Source organism: Tachyglossus aculeatus (assembly GCF_015852505.1).
Source record: "Tachyglossus aculeatus isolate mTacAcu1 chromosome 12 unlocalized genomic scaffold, mTacAcu1.pri SUPER_6_unloc_1, whole genome shotgun sequence".
Taxonomy (NCBI): domain Eukaryota; kingdom Metazoa; phylum Chordata; class Mammalia; order Monotremata; family Tachyglossidae; genus Tachyglossus; species Tachyglossus aculeatus.
The window spans coordinates 4,359,766-4,385,285 of NW_024044828.1; the positions used below are offsets into that span (position 1 = coordinate 4,359,766).

The following is a 25,520-nucleotide window of genomic DNA, read 5'->3' on the forward strand; positions in this document are numbered from 1 at the left end:
GCCCAACACTCTGCATCTTGGGTTAGAGCAAATGGCAAAAAGAAATATTTTTTTTTAAATCCGTACACGATAACCAGTCCATGAGATAATCTTTGGAGACGTTATAGATCATTTTCCCCATTTTTGACATATTGGACAGTTTACCCAGTTTAATCATATCAAGCATAAAAATATTTGATGCGGAAATAGTGGCCAAGAAGAAAACACCTTAAACAAAATAAGGTCCCATGAAACGTGCAGTTTATAATGGGTAATAAATTGAATGAGTTGTCCCATATGTTGTCATGAGAGAGAAATCTTTTATTGGATTGTATTAAGGCAAGCATGTAAAAAGAAGGGAAGCAATTATTTTGCTTTTCTTGGCTTTGGGCAGTCCCCAGTTGGAGAGAACAGCATTTAGTTTTTAAGTGCCACGCTTTCAATTAGAAAGAAAACTGGAGAGAGTTCAGAGAAGAGCAACAACTGATTAAAGGCTTGTAAATGCAGACCTATGAGAAATGGTGTTAAAGAAGTGGGCTTGTTCAGTCAGATGTAGTGGAGGCCAGAATGATAGCAGAAAGAGATCATTCCCTAAAGAAGAGGGTTAAATTATTTTCAAAAGTTGATGAGGATAGAAAAAGAAACCCCTGGGAGTTTGGGAAGGAGAAGCAATGCCTGCTTCATCTAGACTGCAAGCTCGTTGTGGACAGGGAATATGTCTGCCAACTCTGTTATACTGCACTACTGCAAGTTCGTTGTGGACAGGGAATATGTCTATCAACTCTGTTATACTGCACTCTCCCAAGTGCTTAGTGTAGTGCTCTGCACATAGTAAGCACTCAAGAAATATGTTGGTTCATTCTTTCATCTGTTCCCACATTTGCCCCGCAGATAATTTCCACCTAGGGATTGTTCTAAAGGGCATCGCTTACCCTGAATGGGGAATAGGCTCGAGACCATATCCTAAACATCTGTCCACCTCTTCAAACTCAAACCTCGCTTCCTAGAAAACCAGAAGCTAGTGAACCTCTATCAAATGATACAGGAACTGCAGATGAGGGTGCTAAGAGGCAGGCTGGAAACAGGAACAGGTCCTATAAGGGATAAGCCTAATGCCACCACAATTTATTCTGAAGGGCAAATAATGTGGCAGATCTGTTGATCATGTATCATTCTTTTCTACCACACTGGCACGCAAGAATAAGGTCCTAGCGTCAGAAGCGGCATCTATGAAAATGAAGAATGGCTCTATCTTTCCATCTCTCCGTAACTCGCATTTGGCTTTGGGTGGAACGTTCCTTGCTCTATCTTCCCATCTATCTATAACTCACATTTGGCCTTGGGTGAAACGTCCTTGGGCAATTAGCTGGGAGAGTCCAACACTTCTTTTTCCCCAGAATGGTTTCTGATTGAGTAAAAAAATCGATGGTCCAAACCTTTGTTCTAGCAGCCAAAGGAGCCCTTTGTAGAGTCTTGCTCCGGCAGGAAACTGAAGACCTGGCATGACCCATTCCATTCCCTCTCCAAGCCTGGTCCTGCCCTTTGTTTCAGAAGACCTATTCAGAGACTTCAGAGTAACTTTCTCCTGCAATTCTTCCCCTTTCCCAGGCTAAGCATTCCAGAGTCCGTTAATCCTCTGGACATAGTGTAGAAAGATCAACCTGGTAGAAGCATCGGACAGTTGGTAAGCCCTGTGGTACCTGGCTAAGCAATTGGGGCTCTCCATATGGAAAAATAAACCAAAAATACTCAGAGTTGGTGAAACGGGTGACTTCTTAGAAAACCTTTCCAGTTGGTACAATTCCGTTCCATTTTTCCATCAATCAGTGATATTTACTGAGTACTTGGGGGAGTTAAGTAGATGTGATCCCTGCTCTCAAGGGACATACAATCCATTGGAAGAGACATTGAAATAAATTACGGGTAGGAGGAAGCATTCCCTCTGAGTCGCACCTGGAGAGTTTCCAGTACTCTACCAGTTTTGGCTATGGGAGGGAGAGTCAAGCAGAAACCTACCCATTCCATTCCTAGCTTGGGCAGTGGCTAGCGAGTAGAAGGCAATCTGCTACAAATCAAAACTCACGTGTGTTGGGCAGCAGCGGCAGGGGAGGGAGTCGAGGGCGGAGACTCAAGTTGACTGCGCGGAAGGAGGCAATGGCAAACCGCTTCCTTATTTTGACCAAGAAAACTATGGAGACACTACCAGAACGATTGCAGATGGAGGTGGGGTGTTCTGAGAGAGATGTCTCCGTGGCATCGCTATGGGTCGGAGACGACTTAACAGCATAAGACAAGACAAGGGGGAAGCAACAGATACGTTTGGAGCATTCCTAGGTGTGCTCTGGTTTATGGGAGCTTCTAAATTGTTTTTAACCTGATTCCCACAACCTGAAGCTCAAGGTGTTAGGCTGAAAATAAAAGGAAACGCTTCTCCACCCCGAAAAAGGTTACCACAGGAAGTTATGCAGGCTGAAAATATCAGCAAGTACCGAGGCAGGGTTGGATGGATAAGTTATTGGACAAGAGTTCAATAATGGGTTATTAGAGAAAAGGTCAGGATGAAGAGGAAAATGTTTTGATGGCACATCCTTATCCATGACGATGTATGTCAAGGAGGGTGACATTCATATAGTTCCTCTAAGCATCCCATTGCTACTGTAGGGGATTGAATTACCATCAAGGACCTGACCCAATAATAATAATTATTCATTTAGGATATGCTGGTTCCTACTTAGGAGGAAAGAAAAATATCAAGCGGAAGATTATATAGGGAAGCGGCGAGGTTTAAGGATAGAGCAAAGGCCTGAAAATCAGAAGGACCTAGTTTCTAATTCTGGCTCTGCCACTTGTCTGTGTGACCTTGGGCAAGTTACTTCACTTCTCTGTGCCTCATCTGTTCCCTCATCTGGAAAATGGGGATGAAGACTGTGAGCCCCAGATGGGACAGGAACTGTGTCCAACCTGATTAGCTTGTATCTACCCCACTGCTTAGAACAGTGCTTGACACGTAGTACTTGCTTAACAAATACCATTATTATTATTATTATTGTTATTATTATTTAATTTCAGTTCCTCAGAAATAAGATCCAGAAATCAAAGCCTTCTCTTTTGCTTGTTTTGAAGGCAGTGCATTTTGAAGGAATAAAAAAAATTCCTACATCAATCATATTGCAAAAGGAATGCATGGAGAACATAATCACCGGTATTTATTGAGCACTTACTGTGTGCAGAGCACTTGACATAGTGGATAGTGTGCAGGCCTCAGAGTCAGAAGGTCATGGGTTCTAGTCCCGACTCCATCACTTGTCTGCTGTGTGACCTTGGGCAAGTCACTTACCTTCTCTTTGCCCCATTAACCTCATATGTAAAATGGGGATCGAGACTGTGAGCCCCATGTGGGACAGGGACTGTGTCCAACCTGATTTGCTTGTATCCATCCCAGTGCTTAGTAAAGTGCCTGGCACATAGTGCTTAAAACATGCCATTATTATTATTATGAAGCATTTGGGCGTATACAATACAACAGAGTTGGTAGACACCTTCCCTGACCACAACGAAGAAAAGGTGTGTTTTATCCAGCATATACAACAACCTATGGTAACTGGAGTATAGTAAATAGACGGGAGAAAAGAAGGGGTGGGGGCCTACAGACAAAATCACCTTGTGCAGAACTAGTTAGACAGGTTTTCAAGTCTTTTAAAGGGAGGAACAAGATGGATGAATGCCTCAACAGAGGAATGAGATTATTTTGGGCACAAGGAGTCTAGAACCCAGAAGAGTTATAATAAAGGAAGGAACTTTAAAATAAAAAAAAAATGTAAGGGGGAGCTCTTCAGGAAAATGTAGAATGTTCAGGGGAAGAGTTCGGAAGAATTCAGTATTTTCCCTTTTCAGGCTCTTTGAAAGCTCATGTGCAGAAGCCAGTAGTATTGGTTCTTTAAAAACGGACATAGTGAAAAGTAGAAAATTGCAAAGGGAATTTGGAAATAATTATAAAGAGCTGCTTCTGGGTTTAGTGGAAAGAGCATGGCCCTGGGAGTCAGTGGACCAGGGTTCTAATCCTGGCTCTGCCACTTGCTTGCTCTGTGTTCTTGGGCCAGTCGCTTGACTTCCCTGGGCCTCAGTTTCCTCATCCTTAAAATGGGGATGAAATATCCGTTGTTCTTCCTATTTAGATTGTGAGCCCCATGTGGGACAGGGGCTGTGTCTGACTTGATTATCTTGCATCTACCCCAGTGCTTAGAATAGTGCTTGACACATAGTAAGCACTTAACAAATACCACAATTATTATCATTATTATGATAACTGTCCTTTCCATACCAAGAACTCGTGCAGACCCTGTTGCTGATAAGGTCGATGGTCTATGGTCTCTCCTAAGATGAACCTCACTTTTCTCAAATAGGAAAATAATAGGAATATATTAGGTTACTCTAGGCCAAAGTGATCTCTCTATTATAGCCAGTTTTGTCCTAATTTCTTCCTCCTTACCTCTATTTTTCTGAAGAAAATATCAAATCCAAAAATAGACCAACAGATCTCCGGTACAATTCATTTTGGAAAGGAGTTAATCGTTATTCAGAGATCAAGAAACCACTGTGAATTAAAATCCATTACTGAAGGTAAAGGCAAAGAACTGCATGTGAATACAGATTAAGCCACCTGGTTTGCTTCAATATTTTTAATTTACAATGTGTCACTGGGGAAAGCATACTAATAGGATGGAGAGCTTCCAAACTATTATCATTTCAATATTAATTTTAAAAAAGCCTTAAGTAAGACATCCACTTTCAGAGTCTCCTGACTGTAGTGTCTAGGCAATCTTTTGGGAATACCCAATGTCACAGTTTTCCTTCACTGCATTTGTTCTATTTTAAACTGTTTTACCAGTGAAAGATGTCCCCTAATACTTGAATCTATATTGTTAATATAATAAAACTAATGGGAGTTGTTAAGTGCTTACTATATGCCAGGCACTGTTCTAAGCGCTGAGGTAGATACAAGATAATCGGGTTGGACAATGTCCATGTCTCACATGAGACTCCCAGTCCTAATCCCCATTTTACAGATGAGGTAACTGAAGCACAGGGAAGTTAAGTGACTTGCCCAAGGTCACGCTGCAGACAAGTGGCAGAGCAGGGATTAGAACCCAGGTCCCTCTTGCTTCCAGGCCTATGCTTTATCCACTAGGCCATGCTACTCCCTCAAGTTTGCGCTGTCAGGTACATAGTGGAAAAGGTAGAGGAGGGTCAGAAACTTTCTAAGTTCTGCTTTGCAAATCAATATCCTAGTATTTAGAACTTACTCTAAATTTCATTTTCAAAATCCTGTTGGGTTTTAAAATGTATTAGTTGCAAACTAATGGACTAATTAATGAAGCAAATATATATACCAATAGGAATGGCAAAAAGATTAGTAAATGAAGTGCTTTGCACATAGTAAGAAATGCCATTGTTATTATTATTATTATTATTATTAAAATTGAAAGTGGAACAATCAACCCACAGTGGTAATTGTCAGGACTCTGATTTCAGAATCGAAAAGACTTCCATGGTTAGGCTCTCTTACAGGGATAGTAGGAGATCTCATCTTGGGCCTATTGTTTGGTTCATTAATCAACGAATAGTATTTTTTGAGCATTTGCTATGTGTGGAACACTGTGTTAAGCACTTGGGAAAGTACAAAGCAGTAGAGGTTTCTTTAATGCCATTTGTTAAGCACTTACTATGTGCCAGGAAATGTACTGAGCGCTGGGGTAGAGGCAAGATAATCAGGTTGGATTTGATCCTTGCCCACAGGGAGCTTTACAGCACTTAGTGCTTTGCATGTAGTAAGTGCTTAACAAATGCCATTATTATTATTATATTGTTACAGGGGATGACAGATATTAAAATAAATTGGTTTGTAAGCGGGTCCTGGACATTAAAACCTTTGTGAGCACTTCACAGTGGGCTGTATCTGTTGTAGCTGGCCAGTCAATCGTATTTATTGAGCACTTAATAATAATAATACCGATGGCATTTGTTAAGCGCTTACTAAGCACTTAACAAATGCCATCAGTATTATTATTATGTGCAAAGCACTGTTCTAAGCGCTGGGGGGATACAAGCTGATCGGGTTATCCCGTGGGGGGCTCACAGTCTTAATTCCCATTTTACAGATGAGGTAACTGAGGCTCAGAGAAGTTAAATAACTTAGCCAAGGTCACACAGCAGACATGTGGCAGGGCTGGGGTTCGAACCCATGACCTCTGACTCCAAAGCCCGTGCTCTTTCCACTAAGCCACGCTGCTTCTAAATAATTCCTTTGATCAAGTTCTTGGACCTGAAGTATGAGAACAGAGGCTCGCCATCATTCTCATTATGGGCAGGGAAGGTGCTGCTGAGTCTGTTGTATTGGACGCCCCCAAGTGCTTAGTATAGTGCTCTAGACTGAACTCGTTGTGGGCAGGCAATGTGTCTACCAACTCTGCACATAGCAAGTGCTCAATAAATAGCATTGGTTGCCCAGCACTTAGAACAGTGCCAGCGCTTAGAACAGTACTTTGCACATAGTAAGCGCTTAACAAATGCCATCATCATTATTATTATTATTGGTTAATTGATTGCTCTGCACATGGTAAACACTCAGTACTCTTGATTGATTAGCAGAAAGGCATGTTTCCCTAGGCTACCTGGATCGAAAAAGAAAAGTGGGTCTACGAATTAATTTGGATCTTTATGACAGGAGCCTAATGGATGTAATAAATATCAGCGCCTATCCCAAGATTGGGAAACACATGGGAGTTAGTCGCAAATCAAATGAGGATACGTGAATATTTTCCTTTTTTTTTGGCCTCAAAACCCGCAAGATAAAATAATTTGACAATTGACCTTTCCACCAAATGGATGCAGTAGTAAAGGTCAACTGCCCCTGAAGAAAAGAAAGCTCCTATCAATCTTTCCTTGCTTGAACCACGCTAGTCCCTAAGAAGCTTTATTGATGTCCCAGAGCTAGAAGTTGAATGAGCAGTAAAACCAAGTCTTGACCCTTCAGAGGCCGGTATTTCAGCCTGCTTTTCCTACTGCTGCCCTTCGGTCATTTATCTGCTGATAAGTTCCATGAGGCCAAGGAATGAGAAAAGAGATTAAACTGAAATATTTTTGCTTTTTATTCGCCACTTTGGTAGTAAAAGACGTGACGAGGGAGGAGTTGGAACTAATGAACGAATGAGGGTTTGGGATGATCTGTGGATTTGCACTGATCCAGGCTATTAGCTCCTATTAATCTAATTATTATTAATTATATTAATGAGTTAGCCCTTCAGGGGGTGCAGTGGAAAGAGTATTGCTCTGGGGATCAGGAGACCTGCGTTCGAATCCCAGTTTTGCCCGTTTAGGCCATTCCATCAGTGCCGTTAGGAATCACCTCTGGCATTTTGCGAAGCCAAACAGGCCCTGTGGCAATTGTGAGAACATGGATACATAGGTTGGACATAGTACCTGTCCGCAAAGAGACTCACAGTCTAAGCAGGAGGGACATTGGGCACTTTATTCCCATTCTAAAGATGAGAGAGCTGAGGTACAGAGAAATTGACTGATTTACCCAAGGTCACACAGCAGGCTTCCAGGTTTCCTGACTTTCAGCCCTGGGTTCTTTCCACCAAGCCCCACTGCAGCCCTCATTTGGGATGCAGCTACACTGACCAAATCCTCCTCATAAACTGTTGCACAGGGATCGGAGCCAATGCGATTCTCTGAGTAGCGCCAAATGCATTCTTGGTGCTTGACAAACACTCACGACTACAATAATCAAGGGAAAGAAAAATGTACAAAATGGAGCACAAATAACAATCCAAACATGGGTATTGCGTGCAGTCATATTTGGATCATTTAGGCTAGCTATATACAGCACCAAGGGAAATGGAGAGATGGAACTGGAGCTACTTGGTTGACAATATCCTGAATTTGTATAATGTTTATATTTTTCCATAGCGCTTTCACCATCAATCATCATCATCAGAGGTATTTGTTGAACACTGCACTTTGAGTGCTTGGGAGAGTACAGTACAACAGAGTTGATAAACACAAGCCCTCCCCACATTGACCTTACAGTCTGTGATTTCATTTTATCCTCACATCTCTGTGAGGTAGGAAAAGGAAGATATTAATATCCCCATTTTACAGATGAGGGTATTTGCTCCGAATCAACCACTCACCAGATTAATTGACTAACTGAGCAATCTTCACTTTATTTGGTTCTGGGTAGAGCCAGGCTCCAAAGTGCCTTGCCATTTTTAGGAGGAAAACCTGGATGGAAGTGATTATTATGGCAATGTGAGAATTCTTCTCGGCAGCAGAATTTATTTAACACTGCCTTTGTGTGCCTTTCTGCAGAAGTCTGGGCTATAAACACCATCATCATAGTAGCTACCCCCCTCTGCTAATAGCCTGTTCTTGGAGAGACTGAATGAGTAGGTACTAACTGTGACTGGCCCTCCTCCAGTTATTTATCCCAGCCGGCAGAAAAGCCAACAGAGGCCAGAGGCAAACGGAAGAGGGGACAAAGGGCAGAGGGCGAAGAGAGTAATAATAGTAGTAGTAGGAGGAGGAGAAGGAGTAAGAGTAGCAGTAGTAGCTCGCTGAGGGCAGGGAATGTGTTATATTGTTGGGTTGTACTCACCCAAGCGCTTAGTGCAGTGTTCTGCACACAGTAAGCACTCAATAAATATGATTGATTGATTATTGATAGTAGTAGTAGCAGCAGCAGCAGTGCTATCAAGCGCTCACTGGGTGCGATGCAGTGTACCAAACAAGTAGTAATAATAATTATTATTATTGTGGTACTTATGTGCTTACTATGTCATGTGCTATACTAAGCCCTGGGGGTAGGAACAAGATAATCAGGTGGGCAAAGTCCCTGTCCCACACGGGGCTCACAGGCTAAGGGGGAAGGAGGACATTTTGCAGATGAGTAAACCGAGGCACAGAGAAGTTAAGTGACCCACCCCAGGTCACACAGCAGGCAAGCGGTGAAACCGGGATTGGAACCCCGGTACTCCGATTCCCAGGCCTTTGCTCTTGGCGGGGAAAAAAATATAGAGAGTGTAATCAAAATAATTCAACGTACAATGAATTGCATCAGCATAGGTGCGTAAGCGAGGCTGAAGAGGATGCTTAGTGCTAGAGATGGTGGGTGGCTTTATGTGACTTGGGATTCCGGGAATTAATCAAGGGAGGCGCGTTGGAGAAGACGGACTTTCAGGACGGCTTTGAATACGGGGAGTGTTGGGGTCTGATGGGCTTGAGAAGGGGGTTCTAGGCTGGAAGAACAACCTCTGGACTGTAGTACAGCTCGTGTGGGCAGGGAATGCGTCTCTTTATCGTTATATTGTCCTCTCCCAAGCGCTTGGTACAGTGCTCTGCCTACAGTAAGTGCTCAGTAAATGATGATGCCGATAATGATATGTGTTAAGCGTTTACTATGTGCCACGTGCTGTTCGGGGGAGATACAAGGTTATCAGGTTGTCCCACGCGGGGCTCACAGTCTCCATCCCCATTTTACAGATGAGGGAACCGAGGCCCGGAGAAGTCAAGTAACTTGTCCAAGGTCACACAGCGGACATGTGGCGGACAGCAAAATATGTTTGAATGAATGACTGGAAGGAGTCCGGTGAGCGGAGAGCCAAGTTGAGTTAGAAGGAGCAAACAGAGTGGGTTGGGGGTGAAGAGAGCCCTCAAAACTTTGGGCCTCAACTGTGAATTTGTTGCGCTGGGCCAGTGGGTAATAATAATAATAATAATAATGACGGTATTAGTTAAGTGCTTACTATGTACAAAGTACTGTTCTAAGCGCTGGGGGGGGGATACAAAGTGATCAGGTTTGGAGGAGCGGGTGTGTGCCTTGTGATGCTTCAGAAACGTCATCCTTGCAGTAATAATAATAATAGTAATAATAATAATAATAATGTTGGTATTTGATTTGTTAAGCGCTTACTTTGTGCCAAGCACCATTCTAAGCGCTGGAGTAGATACAAGGTGATCAGGTTGTCCCACATAGGGCTCACAGTCTTAATCCCCATTTTCCAGGTGAGGAAACTGAGGCCCAGAGAAGTGAAGCGACTTGCCCAAAGTCACCCAGCTGACAAGCGGCGGAGGCGGAATTAGAACCCACGGCCACTGACTCCCAAACCCGGGCTCTTTGATGATAATGGCATTTATTAAGCGCTTACTATGTGCCAAGCACTGTTCTAAGCGCTGGGGAGGCTACAAGGTGATCAGGTTGTCCCACGGGGGGTCATGGTCTTCATCCCCATTTTCCAGATGAGGGAACTGAAGCCCAGAGAAGTGAAGCGACTTGCTCAAAGTCACCCAGCTGGCAAGTGGGATTAGAACCCACGACCTCTGACTCCTGAGCCCCGCTGCTTCGCAGGAGACCGGAGAGGTGAGGGGTGAGGCGAGCGTGGGTGAAAGTGCGGGCTGGCGGGGAGAGCAGCAGCGTGGCTCAGTGGAAAGAGCCCGGGCTTTGGAGTCAGAGGTCATGGGTTCAAATCCTGCTCCACCAATTCATTCATTCACTCGTATTTATTGAGCACACTGTGTGCAGAGCACTGTACTAAGCGCTTGGGAAGTACAAGTTGGCAACATATAGAGACGGTCCCTACCCAACTTGTCAGTTGTGTGACTTTGGGTGAGTCACTTCACTTCTCCGGGCCTCAGTTACCTAATCTGTAAAATGGGGATGAAGACTGTGAGCCCCCCCGTGGGACAACCTGATCACCTTGTAACCTCCCCGGCGCTTAGAACAGGGCTTTGCACATAGCGCTTAATCAATCAATCAATCGTATTTATTGAGCGCTTACTGTGTGCAGAGCACTGTACTAAGCGCTTGGGAAGTAACAAGTTGGCAACATATAGAGATGGTCCCTACCCAACAGCGGGCTCACAGTCTAGAAGGGGGAGACAGAGAACAAAACCAAACATATTAACAAAATAAAATAAATAGAATAGATACGTACAAATAAAATAAATACATAGAGTAATAAGTACAAACAATAATGGCTTAATAAATGCCATTATTATTATTATCATCATAAATGTCATTATTATTATTATTATTATTGGCGGCCAAGTAAAATAGAGTAATAAATATGTACAAACAATAATGGATTAATAAATGCCATTATTATTATTATCATCATAAATGCCATTATTATTATTATTATTATTATTATTGGCGGCCAAGTAAAATAAATAGAGTAATAAATATGTACAAATAATAATGGCTTAATAAATGCCATAATCATTATTATTATTATTGGCGGCCAAGTAAAATAGAGTAATAAAAATGTACAAACAATAATGGCTTAATAAATGCCATTATTATTATCATCATCATAAATGCCATTCTTCTTCTTCTTATTATTATTATTGGCGGCCAAGTAAAATAAATGAATAGAGTAATAAATATGCACAAACAATAATGGCTTAAGAAATGCCATTATTATTATTATTATCATCATAAATGCCATTATTTTTATTATTTTTGGCGGCCAAGTAAAGTCGATAGAGTAATAAATATGTACAAACAATAATGGCTTAATAAATTCCATTATTATCATTATCATCATAAATGCCATTATTATTATTATTGGCGGCCAAGTAAAATCAATAAATAGAGTAATAAATACGTACAAACAATAATGGCTTAATAAATGCTATTATTATTATCATCATAAATGCCATTATTATTATTATTATTATTCAAGTAAAATAAATAGAGTAATAAATACGTACAAATAATAATGGCTTAATAAATGCCATCATCATTATTATTATTGTTATTATTGGCGGCCAAGTAAAATCAATAGAGTAATAAATATGTACAAACAATAATGGCTTAATAAATGCCATTATTATCATTATCATCATAAATGCCATTATTATTATTATTATTATTATTATTATTGGCGGCCAAGTAAAATCAATAAATAGAGTAATAAATACGTACAAACAATAATGGCTTAATAAATGCTATTATTATTATCATCATCATAAATGCCATCATTATTATTATTATTATTCAGGTAAAATAAATAGAGTAATAAATACGTACAAATAATAATGGCTTAATAAATGCCATCATCATTATTATTATTGTTATTATTGGCGGCCAAGTAAAATCAACAGAGTAATAAATATGTACAAACAATAATGGCTTAATAAATGCCATTATTATCATTATCATCATAAATGCCATTATTATTATTATTATTATTATTATTATTGGCGGCCAAGTAAAATCAATAAATAGAGTAATAAATACGTACAAACAATAATGGCTTAATAAATGCTATTATTATTATCATCATCATAAATGCCATCATTATTATTATTATTATTCAGGTAAAATAAATAGAGTAATAAATACGTACAAATAATAATGGCTTAATAAATGCCATCATCATCATTATTATTGTTATTATTGGCGGCCAAGTAAAATCAACAGAGTAATAAACATGCACAAACAATAATGGCTTCGTAAATGCTATTTTTATTATCATCATCATAAATGCCATCATCATTATTAGTGGCGACCAAGTAAAATAGAGTAATAAATATGTACAAACCATAATGACTTCATAAGTGCTATTATTATTATTATTATTATTATTATTATTATTATTATTATTACTGTCGGCCGCGCGGCTCAGCCCCGTGCCCCCATCCGGCCCCCTCAGCGGGCGCGCGCCCCCTCTTCCCGCCTCCCGCCTCAGCCCGCCGCGCGCCGCCCGGCCCCGCCCCCCCGGCGCCGCCGCCGCGCCGCTCCCATTGGTCCGGGCAGCCGCCACTCAGCGCCCCCCGTCCAATGGGCGGCGCCGGCCCCGCCCCCCTCCCCCTCCCCCCCAGCCCGGGGAGCAGGACGCCCAGTAAATACAGCCGGAGCGCAAAATGGCGGAGCCGCCTTCCCTCACGGCTGCCGCCGCCGCCCCGGGGGCAGAGCCGGCGGGGAAAACGGCCGCCCGGGACCCGCTGGCGGCCAAGAAGGGACGGACGGAAGATAAGAAGCAGCAGCAGCAGCAGCAGCAGCAGCAGGGGCGGAGGGTGAACGGGGAAGGGGGCGGCGCGGGAAAGCAGCCACAGCCGCCGCCGCCACCGCCGTCGTCGCCTCAGAGCTACGGCGGCCCCGCGACTTGGAGCTTCGCCGCCCTGGCCGCCGCCGCCCCCAGCATGTCCGCCGGCTTCTCCTTCTCGTCTCTGCTGCCGCCGCCGCCTCTTCCCGCCCAGCCCCTCCACCATCTTCTCCTCCCGCCCGACAACGCCAACGCCAAGCCCCGCAGGCCCAAGGAGAAGCGGAGGCACGGACAGGCCCCTGAGGAGAACGGGGCCGGACCACCAACCCAGCCCACCACAGGTTGGTGGTAATCATCATCATCATCATAATAATAACGACGGCATTTATTAAGCGCTTACTAGGTGCCCGGCACTGTTCTAAGCGCCGGCACGGGGGGCTCGCAGTCTTCACCCCCCATTTTCCAGACGAGGGAACTGAGGCCCCGAGAAGAATAATGATGATAGCATTTATTAAGCGCTGATTATGCGCAAAGCGTTGGGGAGGTGATCAGGTTGTCCCACGTGGGGCCCACGGTCTTCCTCCCCGTTTGACAGATGAGGTGAACGGAGGCCCAGAGAAGTGACTTGACCAAAGTCACCCAGCTGGCAGTTGGCAGGGCCGGGACGACGTGCAAAGCGATGGGGGATTAATTATTATTATTAATAATAATAATGATAGCATTTATTAAGCGCTTATTATGCGCAAAGCGTTGGGGAGGTGATCCGGTTGTCCCACGTGGGGCCCACGGTCTTCCTCCCCGTTTGACAGATGAGGTGAACGGAGGCCCAGAGAAGTGACTTGACCAAAGTCACCCAGCTGGCAATTGGCAGAGCCGGGACGACGTGCACAGCGCTGGGGAATTATTATTATTAATAATAATAATGATAGCATTTATTAAGCGCTTATTATGCGCAAAGCGTTGGGGAGGTGATCCGGTTGTCCCACGTGGGGCCCACGCTCTTCCTCCCCGTTTGACAGATGAGGTGAACGGAGGCCCAGAGAAGGGACTTGACCAAAGTCACCCAGCTGGCAATTGGCAGAGCCGGGATGACCTGCAAAGCGCTGGGGAGTTGTTATTATTAATAATAATAATGATAGCATTTATTAAGCGCTTATTATGCGCAGAGCGTTGGGGAGGTGATCAGGTTGTCCCACGTGGGGCCCACAGTCTTCATCCCCGTTTGACAGGTGAGGTGAACGGAGGCCCAGAGAAGTGAAGTGACTTGCCCATGGTCACCCAGCTGCCAGTTGACAGAGCCGGGACGACATGCAAAGTGCTGGGGGATTATTATTATTAATAATAATAATGATAGCATTTATTAAGCGCTTATTATGCACAAAGCATTGGGGAGGTGATCAGGTTGTCCCACGTGGGGCCCACAGTCTTCATCCCCGTTTGACAGATGAGGTGAACGGAGGCACAGAGAAGTGAAGTGATTTGACCAAAGTCACCCAGCTGGCAATTGGCAGAGCCGGGACGACGTGCAAAGCGCTGGGGAATTGGTATTATTAATAATAATAATGATAGCATTTATTAAGCGCTTATTATGCACACAGCGCCGGGGAGGTTACAAGGTGATCAGGTTGTCCCACGTGGGGCCCACAGTCTTCATCCCCGTTTGACAGATGAGGTTAACTGAGGCACAGAGAAATGAAGGGACTTGCCCAAGATCACCCAGCTGGCAATTGACAGAGCCGGGACAACATGCAAAGTGCTGGGGAATTAATTATTATTATTAATAATAATAATGACAGCATTTATTAAGCGCTTGTTATGCGCAAAGTACTGTTGTAAGCACTGGGGAGGTTAAAAGGTGATCAGGTTGTCCCACGTGGGGCTCACAGTCTTAATCCCCGTTTGACAGATGAGGTTAACGGAGGCACAGTGAAGTGACTTGCCCAAAGTCACCCAGCTGAAAAGTGGCCGAGCTGGGATTCGAACCCGTGACCTCTGACTCCAAAGGCCGGGCTCTTTCCACTGAGCCACGCTGAAGTGAAGGGGCTTGCCCAAAGTCACCGAGCTGGCAATTGGCGGAGCCGGGACTACGTGCAGAGCGCTGGGGAAGGTTCCGAGGCGATCAGGTTGTCCCACGGGGGGCCCACAGTCTTCATCCCCGTTTTACAGATGAGGGAACTGAGGCCCAGAGAAGTGAAGGGACTTGCCCAAAGTCACATAGCTGACAATTGGCAGAGCCAGGACTATGTGCAAAGTGCTGTTCTTAGCGCCGGGGAGGTTCCAAGGCGATCAGGTTGGCCCATGGGGGGCTCACAGTCTTCACCCCCATTTTACCGATGAGGTCACTGAGGCCCAGAGAAATAAAGTGACTTGCCCAAAGTCACCCAGCTGACAATTGGTGGAGCTGGGATTTGAACCCACGACCTTGATGGCATTTGTTAACGTGGCTCAGTGGAAAGAGCCCGGGCTTTGGAGTCAGAGGTCAGGGGCTCAAATCCCGGCTCCGCCACTTGTCAGCTGGGTGACTTTGGGCAAGTCACTTTACTTCTCTGTGCCTCGGTGACCTCATCTGGAAAATGGGGATGAAGACTGGGAGCCCCCCGTGGGACAACCTGATCACCTTGGAACCTCCCCAGCGCTTAGAACAGGGCTTTTCACAAAGTAAGCGTTTAATAAATTCCATCATTATTATTATATTATTAAGCGCTTACTATGTGTGAAACACTGTTCTAAGCACTGGGGGGGATACAAGGTGATCAGGTCGCCCCCTGTGGGGCTCACAGTCTTCATCCCCATTTGACAGATGCGATAACTGAGGCATAGAGACATGAAGTGACTTGCCCAAGGTCATACAGCTGACAAGTGGTGGAGGAGGGATTCGAACCCATGACCTCTGACTCCCAAGCCCGAGCTCTTTTCTTCTAGGCCTCAGTAGTGGTGGTTGTCTGCCGACCTACTTCCCAAGCACTTAGTACAGTGCTCTGCACACAGTAAGCGCTCAATAAATACGATTGAATGAATGAATGAAGCTAGCTCTCTTTCTCCCTTCAAAGCCCTGCTGAGAGCTCACCTCCTCCAGGAGGGCTTCCCAAACTGAGCCCCCTTTTTCCTCTCCGCCTCCCCATTTCCCACACCCTACCTCCTTCCCCTCCCCACAGCACCTGTATATATGTTTGTACAGATTTATTACTGTATTTATTTTACTTGTGCATATTTACAATTCTATTTTCTTCATGATGTGCTTCTAGCTTTATTTCTCTTTATTCTGATGATTTGACACCTGTCCACATGTTTTGTTTTGTTGTCTGTCTCCCCCTTCTAGACTGTGAGCCTGTTGTTGGGTAGGGACTGTGCCTATATGTTGCCAACTTGTGCTTTCCAAGCGCTTAGTACAGTGCTCTGCACACAGTAAGCGGTCAATAAATACGAATGAATGAATGAATGACTCCAAAGCCCGGGCTCTTTCCACTGAGCCACGCTGCTTCTGTACGGACAGGCCCTGATGCCGATGGGGCCGCTGGGCGCTGCGCTGAGCGCTGTGCTGGGGTCGGCCCCGGGCACTCCTTCCCCTCCGGAGGGACGTGAAACAGACTGTGAGCCTGCTGCTGGGGAGGGACTGTCTCTATATGTTGCCCACTTGTACTTCCCAAGCGCTTAGTACAGTGCTCTGCACACAGTAAGCGCTCAATAAGTAAGCGCTCAAGCCCTACTGAGAGCTCATCTCCTCCAGGAGGCCTTCCCAGACTGAGCCCCCTCCTTTCTCTCCCCATCCCCCCCGCCTTCCCTCCTTCCCCTCCCCACAGCACCTGTGTATAGGTTTGTACGTATTTATTACTACATTTTATTTGTGCATATTTATTCTATTTGGTTAATATTATTTGGTTAATATGTTTTGTTTTGTTGTCTGTCTCCCCCTTCTAGACTGTAAGCCCACTGCCGGGGAGGGACCGTCTCTTTATGTTGCCAACTTGTACTTCCCAAGCGCTTAGTACAGTGCTCTGCACACAGTAAGCGTTCAATAAGTAAGCACTCAAGCCCTACTGAGAGCTCACCTCCTCCAGGAAGCCTTCCCAGACTGAGCCCCCTCTTCCCCCCGCCCCGCCTTCCCTCCTACCCCTCCCCTCAGCACCTGTATATATGTTTGTATGTATTTATTACTCTATTAATTTTATTTGTACATAATTATTCTATTTATTTTATTTTGTTAATATGTTTTGTTTTGTTGTCTGTCTCCCCCTTCTAGACTGTGAGCCCGCCGTTGGGTAGGAACCGTCTCTATATGTTGCCAACTTGTACTTCTTCCCAAGTGCTTAGTACAGTGCTCTGCACACAGTAAGCGCTCAATAAATATGATTGAATGAATGAATAAATGCGGTTGAATGAGTGAATGGGGGGGTGCCCGGGCTCCGCCGTCATTGTCGGACTCACTGAGCGCTTACTGCGTGCACAGCGCTGAACTAAGTACTTCGAAACCACCCTTCATTCAATCGTATTTATTGAGCGCTTACCGCGTGCAGAGCCCTGGACCAAGCACTCTGAAACCACCTTTCATTCAATCGTACTTATTGAGCGCTTACTGCATGCACAGCGCTGGACTAAGCACTTCGAAACCACCCTTCATTCAATCGTATTTATTGAGCACTTACTGCGTGCAGAGCCCTGGACCTAGCACTTCGAAACCACCCTTCATTCAATCGTATTTATTGAGCGCTTACTGCGTGCAGAGCCCTGGACTAAGCGCTTCAAAACCACCACTCATTCAATCGTACCTGTTGAGCGCTCACTGTGTGCAGAGCACTGAATTAAGCGCTTGGAAAGGACCATTCATTCAATCGTATCTATTGAGTGCTTACTGTGTGCAGAGCACTGAACTAAGCGCTTGGGAAGGACCATTCATTCAGCAGTATTTATTGAGTTCTTACTGTGTGCAGAGCCCTGGACTAAGCGCTTCGAAACAACCATTCATTCAATCATATTTATTGAGCGCTTACTGCGTGCAGAGCACAGGACTAAGCGCTCGGAAAGATTCAATCGTATTGAGGGCTTATTGTGTGCAGAGCACTGGACTAAGTGCTTGGGAAGGACCAATCATCCATTCAATTGTATTTATTGAGCGCTTCCTGTGTGCAGAGCACTGGACTACGCGCTTGTAAAGGACCATTCAGTTGTGCTTACTGTGTGCAGAGCACTGGACTGCGCGCTTGTAAAGGACCATTCATTCATGCAGTCGTACTTATTGAGCGCTTGCTGTGTGCAGAACACTGGACTAAGCGCTTGGGAAGTACAAGTCGGCAACAGATAGAGGCGGTCCTAACCCAACAACGGGACAAGGCCGCTCCCTGTCCCCTTCCCCCAGGAGGAAGAGGGTTTGGGGTGCAGGGGCGGGGGGGGCACGGGCCCGCATGTCAGAGGGAGCCCTGTCCAAAAAAAGGGGGTGTGGGGAAGCCCGGCCCGCCGGCTGGAGGCTCCCAGAGGCCCCATTTCTTCCGCCCTAAAAGGGAAATGAGGCTTCCCTCCCCTCCCTCCATCAGTCCCATCTATTGAGCGCTCCCTGGGCTGCAGAGCACTGTACTGAGCACCTGGGAGAGGACGACACCCCAGACTCACATTCCCAGCCCCCACGGAACTGACAGTGCTGTTGGGGAGGCAGACATTAAGAGAAATAAACAGTGCCTCCGTGCCCCTCTCCCACTGGGGTCGTGTCATCATCATCATCATCATCAATCGTATTTATTGAGCGCTTACTGTGTGCAGAGCACTGTGCTAAGCGCTTGGGAAGTACAAGTTGGTAACATATAGAGACAGTCCCTACCCAACAGTGGGCTCACAGTCTAAAAGGGGGGCTCACAGTCTAAAAGGGGGATAATAATGGCATTTGTTAAGCGCTTACTATGTGCAAAGCACTGTTCGAAGCGCCGGGGAGGCTACAAGGTGATCAGGTTGTCCCACGGAGGGCTCACAGTCTTAATCCCCATTTTACAGATGAGGTAACGGACGCACAGAGAAGTGAAATGACTTGCCCAAAGTCATTTCACAGCTGACAGTGGGCAGAGCCGGGATTTGAACCCATGACCTCTGACTCCAAAGCCCATGTTCTTTCCACTGAGCCACGCTGCGTGACTCAGTGTCCTCTCCCCAGCGCTTAGTACAGGGCTCTGCACCCAATAACTACGGTCAGCTGACCGACTGACTTCTTTCTTCTCCCTGCCGGGTTTCAGGTTGACACATCCTTTCTGCTGCTGGTGCTGCCTTTTTTAACCAACCCCTCCTTGGATTGTAGCGTCTTTCCTGTAATAGTATTTATAGTATAGTATTTATTTTATTTTGTTAGTATGTTTGGTTTTGTTCTCTGACTCCCCCTTTTAGACTGTGAGCCCACTGTTGGGTAGGGACTGTCTCTATATGTTGCCAATTTGTACTTCCCAAGTGCTTAGTACAGTGCTCTGCACATAGTAAGCACTCAATAAATACGATTGATGATGATGATGATGGTATTTGCTAAGCGCTTCCTATGTGCGAAGCACTGTTCTACGCGCTGGTAATAATAATGATAGTATTTGCTAAGCGCTTACTATGTGCACTGTTCTAAGCGCTAGAGGGGGGATACACAGGGTGATCAGGTTGTCCCATGTGAGGCTCAGTCTTAATCCCCATTTTACAGATGAGGGAACTGAGGCACAGAGAAGTTAGTGACTTGCCCACAGTCACACAGCTGACAAGTGGCAGAGTTGGGATTAGAACCCACGACCTCCGGCTCCCAAGCCCGGGCTCTTTCCACTGAGCCAGGCAGCTTCTCTGTATAGAAGTGTCTGCTGCTAATGCATTTTGTTTTTCATCGGTCATGCCTGGTAGGTGAAAGGAAATGTGCTTCCAGAATCTAGAGAAGGGACAGATCCGTAAAGCATTAGAATGAGAAAAGGCCTACATGGTTTTTGTTTTATTTCCCCTATAGTGTAGATCCGTCTTATCAGTAGCAAACGGCCCCCTTCCCCCACCTTCTAAATGTCCGACCTCTTTAGCTCTTGCTTTTTGACTGGGACCGTTTTCTGCTCTTCCGACTTGGATACCTAAGTCCAGCAAGTTGAGAAAAATGATATAGAATTTGAAGCCATATTTGGAGCTGAATTTGCAGTCACATGCAAATTTCTGCGACTGGATATGGTTAATACAGGTCTTTGGCCAAGAAAACCGTCAAAATGATCCGTAACTCCACGTAGAATTAGCTGGAAGTTTATTTTCCAGGGGAAAAAAATTAAAAACAAAATGTCAGGGAACCTCAGAATCATTTAAACGATGCCATTCAATAATAATAAAATGCATTTTAATTTGAATTGAATTTCCAGTTCAGTGAATTTAAGGTTACAGTTTCATTTAGAGCTTGTATTATTTATTTATTTTGTTAATGATGTGCATATAGCTATAATTCTATTTGTTCTGACGACTCTGACACCTGTCTCCATGTTTTGTTTTGTTATCTGTCTCCCCCTTCTAGACTGTGAGCCTGTTGTTGGGTAGGGACCGTCTCTGTATGTTGCCGACTTGTACTTCCCAAGCGCTTAGTACAGTGCTCTGCACACAGTAAGCGCTCAATAAATACGAATGAATGAATGAATGAATTTAGCTTTGGATACAATGTCCTGGCCAGCATTACTCTGTCATGATATTTTGTTTAAAGGTTTTAGTACAGGCAAATCATCCTGATTAAAACTATAACTAGATGTATTTGGCATAATGACCCTCCCTGTTTGGAGCTAATCCTACTTTGTACAGTTACCTCTTGAAAAATAGTTTTTATTGGTTGAGTTTATAGTTAGACAAAATAAGTCATTTTTTCATTTTCTGTGAAAACTGATTTATTAGCATCTACCACTATGCCTTCCTTCTCTGTAATTTCTGGATGAAATATCTTAATAATAATTGTGGTATTTGTTAAGCACTTACAGTGTGCTAAGTACTGGGATAGATACAAGATAATCAGGTTGGACTCAGTCCCTGTCCCACCTGGGGCTCACAGTCTTACTCTCTATTTTACACATGAGGGAACTGAGGCACAGAAGTGAAGTGACTTGCCCAAGACATGTGGCAGAACTGGGATTAGAACCCATATCCTCCGACTCCCAGCCCCTTATTTTTTCCACTAGACCATGCTGCTTCCAATGGCACACTAAAGCAAGCATTTTTTTCAGACATTTATGCTATTGGCTTTCATGGGGGCGGGAGGCGGTGTGTGCGTGTTACAGAATTGTCATATTTTCTGTATAAGACCAGTAAATAGTAGTGTTTGTTGATCGTTCACTTAGTGTGGTGCCCTCTGTCAATCACAGTCATATTTATTGAGCCCTTACTATGTTCAGAGTATTGTCTTAAGCGCTTGGGTGAGGACAGTATAATAGAGTTAGATACGGGCCCTGCCCTAAAGGAGCTTACAGTCTAGTGGGGAGTCAGCTATTAAAATGAATTGCCGGTAATGTGAAGAGATGTACGTAAGTGCTGGCTGCGGGAGTTGGGGAAGGAGAAGGTGGAATGAGTATTTCAGTGCTTTGGTAGTACCGATTCAAGTACTAGGAGCTTGGGAAAAACAGAGTGGAGAAGGGACCCATTCCCTGTCCACAGGGAGCTTACAGTCCAACCGGAGAGACAAACATAAAAATATTCACAACTCAAGTGGTCCATATATGCATGAGTGCTGAGGGTTGAAATACATTCAAAGTGCTGCTAATAATAATGATGGTATTTGTTAAGCACTTACTATGTGTCAGACACTGTTCTAAGCACTGGGATAGATACAAGATCACGGGTTGGACACAGTCGCCGTCCCACATAGGGTTCACAGTCTTAATCAGAAACGCTAGGGTTGGCGGAAGGGATGATGCGACTCGGGTTCTGGGAAACGAATTGGGGAAAGCTTTTTGGAAGAGGTGGGATTTTAGAACGGCTCTGTTCTGTCTGGTGTCAGACGGGAGGGCATCAGTCCCAAGCTGGGAAAACAGCTGATTGTAAGGAGGAGAGGCGACAGAGGCAATAGAGTCGAGAAAACGGTTTAGCTAGACTTGGTTTCAGAGGAACAAAAGACAGGTACTTAGAAAATAGTGGGTTAAGAATGCAGATAGGGGTAGGTGAAAATCAGGTTGGAGAGAGCCAGTTATGAGTTTTTGTTTGCTGAGAAATACAGGAAGCCAATGATGAAATAGCTATAGGGATCGTAAGAAAAATTATTTGTCTCTTTTTGAATATTTAGTACGTTACCCCCAAAACAGAAGTAGTTTGCCGATGTATTTCTCTTTTTTTCGATAACTATTTAAATGTTTGTCAGGAGTATAATTTAGTTTGACAAACAGGAAATGATGACTCCATGGTTAAATGGGCTTGCCTGTGGATTAGGTGCTGAGCGTTCCTGAGTAGCTGTGTAGTTCTGGGGTGCCACTTGCCTTGTGAGAGAAAAAATTAAAAATTAAATGAACGGTTTAGAGTCACCTTCTTCCTTGCCCTTTGCATTGCCAGGTTGACCCCACCCTAATAAAATCAAACAGTAACCAAATTAAAAGAATAACAACAGTTTTGTTTCTGCACACATGGACTGTACTTGTTTTTTTATAACCGTCATGCAGGTTATCGTAGACCAAGGACCTGGAGATGGGGATAGTGGTACAGAGAAGATATGCTTGGCAGGGGGTTGGTGGTGAGGATGGGATTTGTAAATTGAGAATTTCCAGACCAAAAGAATGGATTTTTTTTTTAAAGGCAGTACCCCAGTGCCTGGCACGAATGATTTGGTGGTGGTGGTGGGGGGGTAATAAGAAAACACTAGTGTGACAAAATACTTAAATGTTTTAACCGATTCTGCTGGCTAATACATTTATTTTGTTGGAAAAAAACCCACTAAAAGATAAGGGTTTGCTTTATGACAGAATCATGTCTAAAGGTTTATGCTGTTTGTGTAGCTGGAGGCTGCTTCTTCTTGATCATTCTGTTGGGAAATTTGCAACTGCTCGGGTTTTTCCAAATGATCTTGGTTAGAGGAGAAAAATGTTTCATTTCCTACCACATATCCAGTGATTGCTAGGCTTGCTTTTCGATTGACATGCTAGAAGCTCATAGTCACGTTTAGTTTCATTTTCATTCTCATTTTATTCTTAAAAAGGCATAAAGAATAGTATTGCTGGAAGATAATTTTAGTTTTCTTCCTGTGGCCTACAAACCAAAAAAAAGCCTAGCTTTCGTGTTTTGGGAGGGGAAGAGGGGTGACGTTAAAACCCGCACGTAAAGTCGAAAACCAAAATATTTGGTCAGATCCTTTGAAATTGTGAGCATCGCAAATCTAAAAGCAACCTTTTCTGATAAGGAGCAAATGGCTGAAATAGGCAGGGGCAAAAGTGGGAAGTCATGTGGAGCAGGCGGTAAATAGGTTCCAGTGTTTCAGGGAAGCGGCAGCACCGTCAGGTCACGTTCCCTCTCTGGCACTGTAGCGTGACTCACTAAGGTATTAGAAAGCAGCTTATCTATAAAATGGCTATGCCGTTTGCGTTTACATGAAATATTGGAGACCATTTCATGAAATAGTGCTATAAGTAGTGCAGAAATTCCAGATGCTTAACTTAAAATATCTCTTTCTATCTTTTGGAAAGAATTCCAGGGTTTTATGGGCGGCAGAGAGGAAATCACTGGCTTAATATGTGGAACACTCTGCTAGAAGGCCATTGTCCTTAGATCTGATCCAGGTCTGTCACTGATTTTGACTTTGGGGAAAGGCACAGGTCTGTGTTGCTCAGTTTCCTCATCTGCAAAATGAGAATAACAGTTTTTTCTTTCATGTGGAGAGTATCAGAAGATTCAGTGGGCTTAAGTCAGCATCATCATCCGTGGTATTTATCGACTGCTTACTGTGGGCAGAGCACTGTACTAAGAGTGCTTGGGAGAGTACAACAGAATTGGCAGATAGGTTCCCTGACCACAAAGAGTGTACAGTCTAGAGGGGGAGACAGACATTACCGTACATAATTTATGGTATATAATTTAAAGATACGTCAGTGGGGTTGAAGGTGGAGCAGATATCAAATGCTCAAAGGTCACAGATCCAAGTGCATAGACAACGTGGAAGGGAGAAGGAGCAGGGGAAAAGAGGGCTTAATTGGGGGAGGCCTCTTGGAGGAGATGTGATGCTAATAAGGCTTTTAAGGTAGGGAGAATGGTATTATGACATATGGTGGAGGAGGAAGTTCCTTGGATGCCATATATTATATCCCCTATTTATATGCCATATAGGTGACACATAAATACAAGGTGGATTGTAGTTTTCATAATGTTAAGTATGCAGTTAACAGAATTGGGACCTGTCTCAGAATGCCAGACAAAAAAATGACCTGTTAGGATTATGAAGTAATTTATAAGTGTGGCTGTAGGAAGGGAGAAATGATGGGGAAATGCTTTGGCAATGAGTCAGTAATATGTGTTGAGCACTTACTCTGTGCAGAGCACTGTACCAAGTGCTCATAAAGAGCAACTATATATTGGACTAGAGTTGTGAATCACCGCAACCTTTAAATCTCCCCATGTGTATCCATTTGAAGCCACTTCCAAACTGGGGGTGGAGTCGGGCAGGTGGGGAGGGGAAGATAAACTAGGAGAGGGGAAGAGTGAAATGTGGGTTGTACTGTGATGGACGCATAGAACCTGTGTGCTTGCAGCTATTACTGGCTTCAGCCTACAAGAGAAACGACATGTTTGTTTCCACTGGTATTTGTTATAAGCGCTTACCATGTGCCAGGCCTTGTACTAAGCGGTGGGGTAGATACACGACAATGAGGATGGACACGGTTCTGTTCTACACGGGCCTCACAGCCTTAATTTTACAGATGAAGTAACTGGGAGACACAGAGAAGTTAAGTAGCTTGCCCAAGGTCCCACAGCAGACAGGAGGCAGAACCGGGATTACATGCACACAACAAAATGTGTGCTGCTGTACGCACATATGGCCTGCTTCAGTTTGACTAGATAGTGTGACTATATTGAGTGCAAGCAGAGGAGTGGTTGTAAGTGCATTAATCTTAGTGTTGGGCAATTCTCAAGTACCAGTACCTTTTTAGACTTCGATAAATGTTTGTTCAGTGATTCAAACAGACCTTGCCCAGAATGAGTAACCTTGTGCCGGTGATATTAAAAGAATGCTGTTAATTTTTTTAAATCTTCTTTGTTCTGGACATGTTGAGTTTATAAATACGTTGGGAGTTTATTTTGGTGGGTGTGCGGGGGTGGGGGTTGGAGGGAGTGGGAGTTACTCATTTGCAAGGCCCCAATTCATTCAAACTTTAGGTGAAAGATCAGTGGTGTAATATGTCAATGTTGCTTGGCACATAGTAAGCATTTAACAAATACCATTATTATTATTATTAATAGTGTAAATGTGAAGTAGATTTACCAAAATGCCTTTTCACCCACTATAATTCAGTGCTTGATTGTTCCAAAACCAAGGTTATCCTGGATTTAAGATAACCCTAA

The 25,520-nt window shown here is 44.2% G+C and overlaps 1 protein-coding gene and 1 non-coding gene across 2 annotated transcripts in view; both read left to right on the forward strand.

Moving 5' to 3' along the window:
* The first annotated feature begins 1,916 nt into the window (after positions 1-1,916).
* LOC119921181 lies at positions 1,917-2,052 on the forward strand. The gene has a single exon (XR_005448487.1). It is a non-coding gene; the product is annotated as a small nucleolar RNA SNORA7 (small nucleolar RNA).
* A 10,854-nt stretch (positions 2,053-12,906) lies between these two features.
* RSBN1L (round spermatid basic protein 1 like) overlaps positions 12,907-25,520 on the forward strand; it is a 62,567-nt gene continuing 49,953 nt past the window's right edge. Inside the window, exon 1 of the mRNA XM_038740912.1 lies at positions 12,907-13,369. Within this exon, the coding sequence (XP_038596840.1) occupies positions 12,907-13,369 (463 nt within the window). The remainder of the gene's footprint in view (positions 13,370-25,520) is intronic.